At 40.3% G+C, this 14,583-nt stretch overlaps 1 protein-coding gene across 1 annotated transcript in view; it reads right to left on the reverse strand.

The window, feature by feature from the left end:
• Nucleotides 1-3,375: 3,375 nt before the first annotated feature.
• sult4a1 (sulfotransferase family 4A, member 1) overlaps nt 3,376-14,583 on the reverse strand; it is a 47,531-nt gene continuing 36,323 nt past the window's right edge. The window contains exons 6-7 of the mRNA XM_061714866.1: nt 8,008-8,146; nt 3,376-4,729 (exon numbers count right to left, since the gene is read on the reverse strand). Of these exons, the coding sequence (XP_061570850.1) occupies nt 4,617-4,729; nt 8,008-8,146 (252 nt within the window). The 3' untranslated portion in view covers nt 3,376-4,616. The remainder of the gene's footprint in view (nt 4,730-8,007; nt 8,147-14,583) is intronic.

Below are 14,583 nucleotides of genomic sequence, written 5' to 3' on the forward strand. Positions count from 1 at the left end.
TAATAATTGCTCAGGGGTTTATGTTCATGTTCTGGGTTTCTGGAAAGCGTCTAGAGACAACATCTGTTGTATTAGATGCTATATTAAAATTGAATTTAATTGAATTGAACTCTGTGTTGTTTTGCACTGGAAAGAGCTACCAAATAAAAGTACTGTGATGATTTTCTGCACGGTAACTGAACCTCTATTACAGTGGTCCTCACTCCTGGTCCTCGAGAGCCGCTGTCCTGCATGTTTTAGATGTTTCCCTGCTCCAGTATACCCTGATACAGATGACTGTGTCACCAACAGAACTGTGCAGACCTGGAGGAAACATTGGTGATGACCACTAATTAGAATCAGGTGTGTTGATGCAGGGAAACATCAGAAACATACAGGACAGCAGCTCTCGGGGACCAGGAGTGAGGACCACTGCTCTATTACATCAAAAAATGAATGATGCACAACTGTGAGAAAAGTGACTGACTCATGAGCCCCCACCCTCTTTTTTTCTCTGTCCAGTTTTATTCTTTTTTTATTTCTATCTACTTTATGCAGGCTTGCATGACTGTAATAAGTGAGTAAGTGGAAGGCTGAGGGATGAGGTTCCCAGCTGGGCTCTCTTAGTTCTTGCTTCAGCTCTGGCAGCTCTATTTTTGGATGTCGTTGCAGTAACCACTCTTGAAATTATAATGCTTTATATTAGATTCAAGATAGCCAAGTGAAAATAGCTAACTTGCAGTGACTGAATTAAGCCTTGCTTTAGAAAATCTATAGTTGATGTAACATTTGTCATTTGCCCTGTGTTTTTTTTATAGACACTCTGCTCAAATTTGATCAGTCAAGAGGCATTGTGGAACACATTCACCAAGGCCCAATCGCTCAAAAGGTGTAATCTGGATAAAAATGTCCAAATTTAGTTAACTTTAGTGAAAATGTTTCTGTATTTTTGCAGAAATACAATTTCTGCACTGTTTGTCTTTGTTTTTACTAATTTGGGCCTCAATTGTAACCGAAAAAAGACCTCAAAAATGATCAGTGGATTACCAAAGAACATATGCAAAAATTTGAATTTTCAAATGATTGAACCTTTATTTACTGTGAACACTTTCAACATTTTTAATTCATAGCCTTTTTTTATTTACCATACATATCACACTTGACTGTATTTTTATTTTCTTTGTGATTTTGATGTATAAAATGTATGAAATAAAAAGCATCATAAAGAAACTCATGAAAGCAGCGCATGAAAATACATTTGTGTGTACTACTTGATACAAATTGTAAAAGAAGTGGGAATAAAATGCAGTTTTTCATTCTCTTAACTCTTAACCGTTAACATAACTCTGTTTTTTCAGTTAGTTCTCTTTCTGAGGTTTTACTTAATGCTTCCTCATCTAGCCTTTTCTGGCACCAGGAAAATCCCTGTATTTTGATACTTTGGATCAAAATGAATTTTACTCAAAGGTTCTAAGCACCAGAAAGTGGGTCTTAAATCCCCCCTGCAACGTCAAAAAAAAAGAAAAAGAAAATATAGACTTTAGGTTTAATCCTTTTGATTCTATTTAATAGGATTAAGGCTGCCAGATTTCTCTTGAACAACCGGGCCAAGGTGTAAACATCTGCTACTTACTGAGCACTTTTGATTGGATTGCACTACAATACAGACCTATATCCACAACTGGCACCTAAAAAAACATAACCATATATTCATCTTGCCCAAGATGAGATCAACTTTTCTGGAAATAGAGACATCTGGGACTGTAGAAATGTGTATTGTGATCAGACAAATCAATATTCTAGACATTTCTTGGAAGTAATGGGTATGACATGTACTGAAACAAAGCCAAAAAGGACTTTCCAGACTGTTGGCAAAAGGTCCAAAAGAGTGGGATTTGATTGTATGGGGTTGTTCTCATCAAAGTTAATTTCTAAGATGGCGGTATTCTGTTATGGCAGCGCAAAAGGATAATGAGATTTTAGGAAAACATATAGTGCCTTCAAGATTATATCTTGCAGAGGACATCAATACATGTTTTTATGTCACACTGGCATAGATGAGGAAGAACACGAGTACTTGACTAGCCTCCAAAGACGTGAAAATATTGATGCTGCACTGTTTCACTCTTTAAGTCATGTTAACAGGAAGAATGTTACAAAATAACATTTGAAATGCTTCATGTTTTCATTTTTTCAAAGCAGCATCAGTGTTGTATCTCCAGTCCAGTCTGCTGTTCAGGTGAACAACAAAATATTTATTCTCCTGCACCCAGTACTCAAGTTGAGGGGGGATGAGGCGGGATGAGGGGAAATGGCATCCCCCCCTGAAATAAAAACGGTCCAAATCATCCCCCCTGAAATAAAAACAGTCCAAATCATCCCCCCTGAAATAAAAACAGTCCAAATCATCCCCCCTGAAATAAAAACAGTCCAAATCATCCCCCCCTGAAATAAAAACAGTCCAAATCATCCCCCCTGAAATAAAAACAGTCCAAATCATCCCCCCTGAAATAAAAACGGTCCAAATCATCCCCCCTGTAAAACTGCCATCCCCCCTTTCCATCCCTTATGTCATTTCATCAATGAATGTGGTTTTACTGCTATTTCAACATTTAGAGTCATCGCCAGAAAAATAACGTATTTGACAATTTTCACCTGTTTCAAGTAAATTTTCACTAGAAATAAGTAGAAAAATCTGCCAGTGGGACAAGATTTATCTTCTTATTACGAGCAAAAAAATCTTGTCCCACTGGCAGATTTTTCTACTTATTTCAAGTGAAAATCTACTTGAAACAGGTGAAAATTGTTGTTTTTTTCCAGTGATGAGTCTTGTTTTAAGTGTAATGAGATTTTTTTACTAAAATGAGACATTTTAACTAGAAATAAGACAGATATTCTTGTTAAGATTGTGAGTTTTTGCAGTGATCCATGTTACTTATCCTGTGAAGGACAGAGTCATATTGATAAGTTCAGAAAAGTGTTTTTTATTGTTGTGTTTTGATGTATTTGATGTAAATGGTAAATGGTAAATGGCTTACACTTATATAGCGCTTTCCAGCTGTACTCCTACAGCCCCAAAGCGCTTTACACTGCAAACATTCACCCACACACTCACACATTCACACACCGGTTGTCGGCGGAGCTGCCATACAACGGCGCTGGCCTGACTACCGGGAGCAACCGGGGGATTCAGTGTCTTGCCCAAGGACACTTTGGTGGACACAGGAGGAACTAGGGTTCGAACCACTGACCTTCAGGTTCATGGGCGAACGCTCTGCCAACTGAGCCACCTTCCCACCATGTAAGCCCAGTGGATATTTAAAGCTTACAGAAGGCTGCATTTAACTGCTGCTATGTCATTCCTGCAGTATTTCTGCAGGTGTTTTGGTCACTGCTATTATTTGTAATATATTATATTATTTGTAATCAGCACAAATTATCTGTCCCCATATGATCAAATCCACCACCCCCCCTGATTTATTTTTACAACTCGAGTACTGCCTGCACCACCTTAACCTTTTCCCCCATAATGGAGAAATTATACAACTTAATCCTGGTTCTCTTAAAATCTCCTTTGTTTTGTGCGGCATTGTTTGACTCTTTAAGTCATGTTAACAGGAAGAATGTAAGAAAATAACATTTGAAATGCTTCATGTTTTCACTTTTTCAATGCTTGAATGTCTTGGAGTTGTTGGAAAGTGGAATGGCAACATTGCTAATTGATGAAAGGTTATTAAATTAACTTTGTAATGTGATGAAGGCCAGAAATTCAAAATTGTATCTATGTTGGATATATATACAGTATATGGATGCATTCTTAAGTAGTGTTTTATTCCAACAATTGCACATTTTCTGTTTTTCCCACTCTTGTCCTGGACATACTAAACATTTATCATCTCACAAATAAGGCTTTTAGCGTCATTCTTTCCAGAAAAACGGGTATTCTCATTCAAATCAGATGAATCTAGATGCAAAGGCCAAATGACTCTACTACCACTTAATGTCTGTAGTTTTAAGAATAATGTTTTTTTCCATAATGGCACTGAGTAATATGGACTAAATTAGGGTTCAACTTTTCTTTAAAAAAATTATTCAATGTAAAAAAACTTTGAGCTGAAACATAGTGATTGATAAGTGCTACGTGAGAGTGTGATGAACTATTCTGTTCCTACCTAGCGATGTTTTTAACCATATTCCACCACACGTGTGATTATTAGAAGAGTCTAATCATAGATATTTACACACAAATGATTGGATCTGAGCTTTGAGGTTTATTCACCTTGAAAAATTAGTACCAGTCCAACGCTTTGCAGAATATACACTTACATTGCACAGAAGTGTGAATATATATTGAAGGCTGGAGTGACAGGAAACTTGATTTAAATATTGACTGAGAAAAATTCAGTAACATTTAAGGAATTCTCGAGTGATTTCTTTCAGGCCACAAATATGTGATATTTAAAATCTTGTTAAATTGTTCAAGACTGAATTATGTGAGAAGTCTTACAATTGATCCCAGTAATAGACGACATGATTTAACTTATGACTCATTCACTCAGATTGACAAGCATGGCTTAGGGTTAGCACTGGTATCGTCAGTAGAAGCAGGGCCGGATGGAGAGAGCAGTCCAGGGCAGTCACAGGCAGAAGTCAAACGTTAGGTCGGACTTGCCCATCTTCTGTCTGTATGCTGCATCAAATTTGTCATTCATGGCTACTGTGAAGACATCTTTCCACAGACCCACACGACCTGCAGAGAGAGAACCAAAAGTTAGGGTTTGCACAGACGGAGTTTTTCTGAAAAGTGTTTTTTTTTTTCATAAAGAAAACATCACATTTTATTTGACTTGATCCACCAGCAGAGGAAATGCAACTTGCCACGGCAGCAACTTAACTCACCTGCTACACTGATACAAATATTGTGATTGATCTACTTACAAAAAATAAGGCATGACTTTTTGCATGAGATTATTATGTAGATCAAGAAAAACTAGTCTTTGTTTAAACTACTTAATTTTTTGTATGTAAATAATACATTTTACAAGTACAGTCAACTTAATTGTGTTAAGTTTACTTTATTTATCAAAATTAAGTTGACTTTACTTGCAAATGAATTTTGTACATACTAAAAATTAAGTAGTTTATAGAAAGACTAGTATATATTGATCTGCATAAAAATCTATATTAAAATCTCATGCGAAAAAGTCGCCTTAATTTTTCATTAAAGTAGATCAAGCAAGATATGTTTTACTGTGGTGTTCTACTTAAACAAATAAAGCATGTTTCATCTGCATGTTGATCAATCTGCCCAATAGATTAAAATTGTTAAAGGAAAATGCAACCAATGCTGATTAAGTTCAATGGAACTGAACAAAATCTTTTTGCAAAATTAACTGATTCCTTATGTTAAAAAAACAAATGGAAAAAGGTATGCATGTGAACTTCCTAATGATTTCAATAAAGAGACTTGGTCACCAAATTTAAAATCCAAATCCTGTGAAAATGTAATCCAGTAGATGATACTCAACATCTTGCTGGAAACACTGAAGGACCTAATCGTCTTTAAGTAGAGTCTGCTCTGTTGTTTCTTAGTAACAGCATCAGTCTTGCATCTCCAGTCCTGTCTGTTGTCCAGGTGAACACCAAAATATTTATTCTCCTGCCCCACCTTAACTTTTTCCCCCATACTGGAGAAACTACAGAACTTAATCCTGGTTCTCATAAAATCCACAAATAAAATTAAATCTCCTCTCGTCTTGTTGACATTCAAGCTGAGATGATTATTCCCACACCATGCCACAAAATGGCAAGAAGCTGCAAAACAGTTCTTTTTCAAGGGTTTTAGCTCCCCAGCCCCAGTTTAAGCCTAACAGGGTAGTATAAGACCCTGGAATGACCTGGAGTTATTTTAATAGATATATTTATTGAGGGCAATAAGAGAAAAAAAAAAAGATTTACAATAATAGAAATATCAATATTTTCCTCTTTAACTTTTCAAAACATTAAATAAAAATAAATATTAATAAGAAACAAAGAAAAAATAAATTAATTAATTAAAAACAACACACCACTCTCCCTTTCAAATAAACAATCAAACTTGTTTCTTTATTAAAATATAAAATTAATTAATTTATACATTTATCAATATGCCATACCATATGTCTTTGTTAAAGAGCATAATACGAAGTCTTTCAGCATAAAAGTACGTATTTTTAATGTGTGACAGCGTCCTGTATCATAACTAAATCTCTGCCGTTTGTAACAAACCAAACCGTGTGAAAATCGGGTAAAAATTCAGGGAGTTGTGGGCCGCTCGGTGGCGCGGTGGGTTAAGCAGCGGCTCATATACTGAGGCTACAGTCCTCCTCCTGCAGCGGTCGCAGGTTCGAATCCCGGCCTGCGCACCTTTGCTGCATGTCATCCCTGATCTCTCTCTCTCTACCCCTTTCATATCTGCAGTTTGAATAAAGGGCCACTAGAACCCAAAAAAATCTTTAAAAAAAAATAAAAAATTCGGGGAGTTCTGGATGATTGTAGTCGGGGATAAAACCCATCCAAGATGGTGGCCGCGCTGGATGTCAGCTCCAATAGGCAGCATCAGTGTATGAGGCGTCTACGTATATGTCTATACAGTCAGTACCCTGACACACACTGACACATTCACACGTTTATGATCTGAAGTTTGTGCTTAATGTTTGCTTATGTAGCACATATAATCAGGCTACCATCAAGTGTGGGCTAGTGACAGGCTCGACTCAAGGAGCTGAATGAAGGACAGTTAAACACTGAGACCAAGGTTTGAATTTAACTACAGTATATTGTTAAAATGATTAAAACAAACATTACAAAAAGGACACAACATATAACATAGAAAAAAACTAAAGACAAAGGCCTTTCAAACAGTAACTAGATTAGAAATTTGAAATAGTATTTAGAGTTGTCAAATGAGTAGTGCACTTTAACTTCAGTTCTCAACCACAGTCAAAGTGAGTCAAGCCAAGCCAGGAAAGTCCAAGGCTTGAGGCTAATTGAGCTCTTGAACAAACGCTCAAATCCTTTCTGCAGGTATTCAAGTTTCAGGGTTTGCTCGACAACCAGTTAGATCAGGTCAAAGAAGTTCAGAACTTCCAATGAAGCCTGACCAATGCAGAATGAAGCACCGTACACCACAGCATAATCCTCAATGATTCACCTCCTCAGCTGTGGGAACTAGTGGAAATAGCTGAATTAGCATTGAAACACTAAATGATTTCAAATGCTGAAGTGGATCTGAGCTCACCTAGTCCAGGTGGTTTGCAGATTTCCTTCAAGGCTTGAGAGAAAATGTTTGGTGATGGTGGCAGCAACAGTGTCTGAGCAAATGAGTATGTTTGAAAAGTGACAAAAGCTTTGAGTTCAAACTTGTTCCTTGGACTTAACTGGATAGAGTAGATTATGGTAGTACTGTCTTAAAAAGCTCTCAAAATCACATAGAAGTTAATGGGTTTTTTTTACATGTACTCCCCTTATTAGGTTATTAGTCATAATAGCAATTGTCCATGTCCATAACTGATAACGAAGCTGAGAGTGGACTTCAGTGTATCTGTCCATAAAGTATAAACAGAGAGCTTTGTAACTTCTACACAATCATAAAAATCAAGCAGGGGTTTATCTTTCGTCAGTGTTACCCTCACTGTGACATAGTTTGTTACTGAAGCTTTAATTATTCTACCTTATTTTGTCATTTTATAGAGGTGAGATGTCACGTTAGATATTTTTCTCTCTTTTTTGCTAAGCTCTTGGAAAAGATTGACGAGAATCAAAGCACTCTTTGTGGGGCTATAGTTTGAGCATGTAAACTTGGCACAAAAAGTAAGGACATTTGTGTTTGGAAGATTATTTCTTTGTATTTCCAATGATGTAAGATTTATTGCCAAGAAGCATTCATACAAAAAAGAAATAATCTACCAAACACAAATGTCCTTACTGTTTGTGCCAAGTTTCTATACAAGTACCTTCTTGCTGTCTTCTGTTCACCCTTTCACTCACCCCTGCAGATGGACAGGGCCTCAGTATTGCAGCACTGCTCAATCAACTGGTTGCAGCTCTCCACCATGCCTTCCACTTGAGCTTTATCACAAGAAACACCTAGGAATCTGGCCAACTGCTCCACCATTGTCTGCAGATCCTGGAGTGAAAGAAAAAAGAGAGAGGCAAAGATTTTGTTTCGTTTTTTTGTATGCATACATATTATTGGTTAATACCAAGTTGGTAAAAACCTGAAGCATATATATGCATTTGAATATATGACATAAATAATTGTTTTTAAATATATAAATACATATATAATATATATATATACATATATTATATTATACATGTATGTATGTATGTATATATATATATATATATATATATATATATATATATATATATATATATATATATATATATATATATATATATATAAATTTATATATATATATATTAGGGCTGTCAATTTCTGGCGGTCAACGGCACCCGTAGTTTGAGGAAAAGTCTGGTGAACTACTGCAAATTTTTTTGAAAAGCGAGGAAAGATGGAGAATGAAAAGAGACTTTTGAACGGCAAGTTCACTTTCAAAAAGATGCCATATGGTTCGCAGGACAAGACTGAAGTTATTTTCATGTACTGTCGATTTAAAATTAATTACCATCGAAGTACGTCACTCACTCTCACTCACTCATCTTCTCCCGCTTATCCGTTACCGGGTCGCGGGGGCAGCAGCCTCAGCAGGGATGCCCAGACTTCCCTCACCCCAGACACTTCCTCCAGCTCTTCCGGGGGGAGTCCGAGGCGTTCCCAGGCCAGCCGAGAGACATAGTCTCTCCAGCGTGTCCTGGGTCTTCCCCGGGGTCTCCTCCCGGTGGGACATGCCTGGAACACCTCCCTAGGGAGGCGTCCAGGAGGCATCCGGTACAGATGCCCAAGCCACCTCAGCTGACTCCTCTCAATGTGGAGGAGTAGCGGCTCGACTCCGAGCTCCTCCCGGGTGACCGAACTCCTCACCCTATCTCTAAGGGAGCGTCCAGCCACCCTGCGGAGGAAACTCATCTCGGCCGCTTGTATCCGCGATCTTGTCCTTTCGGTCACTACCCAAAGTTCATGACCATAGGTGAGGGTAGGGGCGTAGATTGACCGGTAAATCGAGAGCTTCGCCTTTCAACTCAGCTCCCTCTTTACCACGACGGTCCAGTACATCGACCGCATTACTGCGGACGCTGCACCGATCCGCCTGTCAATCTCACGCTCCATTGTTCCCTCACTCGTGAACAAGATCCCGAGATACTTGAACTCCTCCACCTGAGGCAGGACTTCTCCACCCACCCGGAGAAGGCATGCCACCCTTTTCCGGTCGAGAACCATGGCCTCGGTCTTGGAGGTGCTGATTCTCATCCCTGCCGCGTCGCACTCGGTCGCAAACCGCCCCAGCACATGCTGGAGGTCCCGGTCTGATGAAGCCAACAGGACAACATCATCTGCAAAAAGCAGAGATGAAATCCTGAGGTCCCCAAACCGGATCCCCTCCGGCCCCTGGCTGCGCCTAGAAATCCTGTCCATAAAAATTATGAACAGGACCGGTGACAAAGGGCAGCCCTGCCGGAGTCCAACATGCACCGGGAACAAGTCTGACTTACTGCCGGCAATGCGAACCAGACTCCTGCTTCGATCATACAGAGACCGGACAGCCCTTAGTAGAGGGCCCCGGACTCCATACTCACTCAGCACCCCCCACAGAATGGCACGAGGGACACGGTCAAATGCCTTCTCCAGATCCACAAAACACATGTAGACTGGTTGGGCAAATTCCCATGAACCCTCGAGCACCCTGCGGAGGGTATAGAGCTATTCCAGTGTTCCGCGACCGGGACGAAAACCGCATTGTTCCTCCTGAATCCGAGGTTCAACTATCGGCCGTAATCTCCTCTCCAGTACCCTGGCGTAGACTTTCCCCGGGAGGCTGAGAAGTGTGATCCCCCTGTAGTTGGAACACACTCTCCGGTCCCCCTTTTTAAACAGAGGGACCACCACCCCGGTTTGCCACCCCAGCGGTACTGTCCCCTTCCTCCATGCAATGTCGCAGAGGCGTGTCAGCCAAGACAGCCCTACGACATCCAGAGACTTGAGGTACTCAGGGCGAATCTCATCCACCCCCGGTGCCCGGCCACCGAGGAGCTTACGAACCACCTCGGTGACCTCGGCTTGGGTGATGGATGAGCACGCCTCCGAGCCCCAACCCTCTGCTTCCTCAGTGGAAGGCATGTCAGTCGGGTTAAGGAGATCCTCAAAGTATTCCTTCCACCGTCCGACAATGTCCCCAGTCGAGGTCAACAGCTCCCCACCAGCACCATAAATGGTGCCGGCAGAGTACTGCTTCCCCCTTCTGAGGCGCCGAACGGTCCTCCAGAATTTCCTCGAGGCCGACCGAAAGTCCTCCTCCATGGCCTCCCCGAACTCCTCCCAGACCCGAGTTTTTGCCTCCAAGACTGCCCGAGCCGCGGCCCGCTTGGCCTGCCGGTACCTATCTACTGCGTCAGGAGTCTCACCGGCCAACATAGCCCGGTAGGACTCCTTGCCGAAGTACGTCGAGTCTCAAATATCACTAGCAAGCCAAACACACGACCGATGCAGAGAACGCGCACACACACACCCCTCGTCAAAAGCAGACAACGCTGGATAGGAGAAGGGGATATTTTCCTCCATATGAGGTTAGACATAATTACATGGAAAATGTAACTGACCAATGCACTTCTTGTACAATGTTTGTGATGCATATGATTCATTGTTTTACATTCAGCTATTAAAAAAACAAGGAATCTTAAGTTAGTCGTTATTACAATTGTAAAGTTGGGGACTGCATTGTGTTTGTATTTATGAAGGAATGTTACAGGTCAAAAGCTTTTTTTTGTGGAAAGTGGAAATCCGCTGCTAGTCTGAAATGAGAAAAACACAGGGCACACAAGCCTTTGAAATCTGTGAGAGAGAAAACAAAGAAACAAACAGACACAAGAACAGGCAGAGACACAAACAGCAACCATTCCAGGTCTCTGAGACTGAATCAAGACTAGACTACTGCCATTATGTGTCCCCCAATGTGTAGGTGAGGTGAGTGAGCAGGTGTGTTTGTCTGTGTATATGTGTGTGTTTGCAAAGTGAAAACAAGTTTTTACCTGAATTACAACTATAGTGAAGGAGGGAGGGCACAACCACGCCACCCGAGGGATCAGAAGCCGACAAGGGAGACCAGCAAGCCCTGCAAGACCCTAACCCTAACCCTAGCCCTAACCCTAGCCCTAACCCTAACCCTAACCCTAGCCCTAACCCTAACCCTAACCCTAGCCCTAACCCTAACCCTAACCCTAGCCCTAACCCTAGCCCTCCAAGCGCCAACAATCGCACTTCCGGGTTGAAGCTCACGTGGATCCATTGAAGTTCCTTGACTTGTTCCTGGAGTCTGGCTCCAAAAGTGACTCAATCTCCATAGACTTCCATGTTAACATGTCCAACTTTAGAGCAGAAATAAAGGTATTTACAGCCTGGTTCAAAAAACTGTTTTGATCTAAATTGGATTTTCCACCCAGGGGGGGGGGGGGTGAATTTCTTTTGGTATAATGCCAGCAGAATTTATATAAAGCATTAAAGCAGTAACTTTTCCACCTTAATCTAATATTTCATCATCATCATTGTGATGGTACATCAACTTCCAACAGGTTTAATGAACCTCTGTCATGGTCTGAGGGGTCTGTATCTCCTTCACTGGCACTATGTAACTTTGAGGAGCATGGTAGGAACCCTTCCACACTACTGGTAAAGCACTACCGCTTTTGTCCAAAGGAGCCGCCAAACTCAACAAAAGCTGAAAAAGTTACATTGTGCTGCTTTAAATGTATTTCTAATATGATTAATTGTCGACTAAGCCAAGGTTACGGTTATCACTTCCTTCTTTGTAACTGTCAGCTACTGTGCTTAGCGAAGCAATCACCCGTTTGTATAACACAGCGTCAGCTAAACTTGGCGGCCATTTTTGATTTTTTGAGTCAACATGAAAACCTGTATATTCTGCTGTATACATCTGATGGCTGAAGGCACTGGAAGCCAAAGCTAACTTTGGCCTAAGGTGGTGATGTTCCCATCAGCTTCCCAAACAACATTCTGCAGCTGCTATGAAAAATGTTGGAGTTTTTTTTACATCCAGAACCGGACTCTTGGCATAGGCGTAGGGAGTTGCCTAGGGTACCATCTGCTGGATGGGTGCCACTGCAAGCCATTAAAAAAAAACAAGAAAAAAACAACAGAATAAACATCATAATTTGGAACACTGACTGGATTTGAACTTACAAAACTTTAAGGAATAATGGTGTTCATGTATATTTAATAACATTCAATATAATAGCTTAAAAAACAAAAAACAACCTTACAAAAGCACCGCAAAAAATCATCCACCTCCATGTAACCCAATCCTCTGCATTGTCTTCTCTCACGCCGACTAACTTAATGTCCATGTTCATTTTGCTAAATATCTTAAACAGACTTGGAGTTATGGTCGCAAGAAGTACTCTGAATTCTGAAGTCTGTGAACCTTTGGCAGTAATGTATTGCATCACTTGCTGTTTCTTACAGCCATAACAGTCTGCCGTTTGCACAGTGTCACAGGCTCCAATTCTTCAAATCTTTCTCCAAATCTTTTAAATCTAGGCAATAAGCTTGTTTTCTCGTAAATATAAAACTATATTTGGTAACTTCCTTTTTTCAATTGAGCACTTGAACCTTTTCCCTTCTGTAACTTTCATTGTCACCAATCACCGGTACATTTTCAGTTTACTAGCCTGTAAGCCTGGCCTCCTCTCTCCTCCGTCTTACTGCTCAGTTTGTGAAATGTTTAGTTATTCCTATGCCTCCTTTGGCGAAGACGGTAAGTGTCTGAAGTGTAGTTTAGTCATAGCGCTGGAGGCGAGGCTCAGTGAGTTAGAAATCCGTCTCTACCAACAAAGCCGTAGTCCGGTAGATACTATAGTTAGCAAGGCTAAAGTAGTGGCAGACCGACCTAAAGGAGCTTCTGTTAACCGTTGCCCTGCATCTCCCGAGCAGTGGGTTCCTTCAAACCTCTGGGTGACGGTTGGAAGGAAGCGTAGTCCTTAACAGAGGCACACAGAACACCACCACTTTCTTCATGTCATGTCATTTTTCCTCACTCAGCGACACACCTGCTGTGAAACTGACCTTGTTGATTAGCGACTCTATTTTGAGACATGTGAGGCCAAATCCAGCAACCATAGGAGCGAGAGTAGGCGACATCGAAGCAAATGCGAAGCTGCTGGCAAAGAGTGATCAAAAATTCAGTAAAATTATCATACATGTGCTAATGACAACCGTCTACGCTAGTCGGAAGTCACTAAAATGTATAATGTGTTGGTTGGTAACTAAGCCAAAACCATGTCGGACTCCTTCCCAACCTGACGAGGTATGTTTATTCGTATGTCATCGCTCCGCCGCTGGTTTTCTGAAAACGATATGGCGTTTATTGACAATTGGAAGACATTTTGGGTAAGGTTAGTCTGATTAGAAGAGACAGCATTCATCCTACCTGGGATTGTCCAGCTCTTATTTCTAGAAATTTGGCTGATATAATTTAATTAGACACTCCCCCTGACAATCAAGGCCAGGACGCAGGGTTGCGGTCTTACATGCATCTCTGCTCCTTCTGGAGGACTACCGCTTGCCAATAAAATAGAAAATAGAAGTAGAAATCTCATATATGTAATTAGCGATCCTAACAAGGTCCCAGCAAAATAGAATTGGTGTTGATTCCCTGCCCTAAAAGTTCATCAGCATGATATGAGAGGGGTGTGGATCAAACTGATCTTGTAATGCATTTAGTGCAAATTAAAGACCGAAATATTAGATGTGGACTACCAAATATATGATCTTTAGAGATCTGGAGATGTCTCTTTCACTCTCTCTCTCTCTCTCTCTCTCTCTCTCTCTCTCTCTCTCTCTCTCTCTCTCTCTCTCTCTCTCTCTCTCTCTCTCTCTCTATATATATATATATATATATATATATATATATATATATATATATATATATATATATATATATACATATAAATATACACACAGATATACACATAATATATGTATGTATGCGTGTGGGTTTGTCTGTATGTATATATGTGTGTATCTGTATATAAAAGTAGGATAAATTAAGAATTAAGGTGTAATTTATCTCATGATATTAAAGAAAAGAATCATATAAAAAGACTATATATCTTATTGTGTACGTGTAGTGAGAAGACATCCCTTTATTTCTGGAGCACCACCATCATCTGGTGGACAAATAAGAAATTACATCAGTACACAGCTAACAAACTCCCCCTGGTGGAGAGGAGGTGTACTGCCCTCTTGCGCCATCTGGTGGACAAACGCTGCAATTAATTGATAAATATATATTTTTTTTAAAAAGGAAGCAGGCTTACATTTTAACCAAATAGTTTTTTTCCACTCACAGAACGATTTGTTATAAAACGTTCAAAATAAAGTTCAAACACACACACAAACAAATGATATATTAAAGAAGAATAAGTGCA

This window comes from Cololabis saira, chromosome 23 (assembly GCF_033807715.1).
Source record: "Cololabis saira isolate AMF1-May2022 chromosome 23, fColSai1.1, whole genome shotgun sequence".
NCBI lineage: Eukaryota > Metazoa > Chordata > Actinopteri > Beloniformes > Belonidae > Cololabis > Cololabis saira.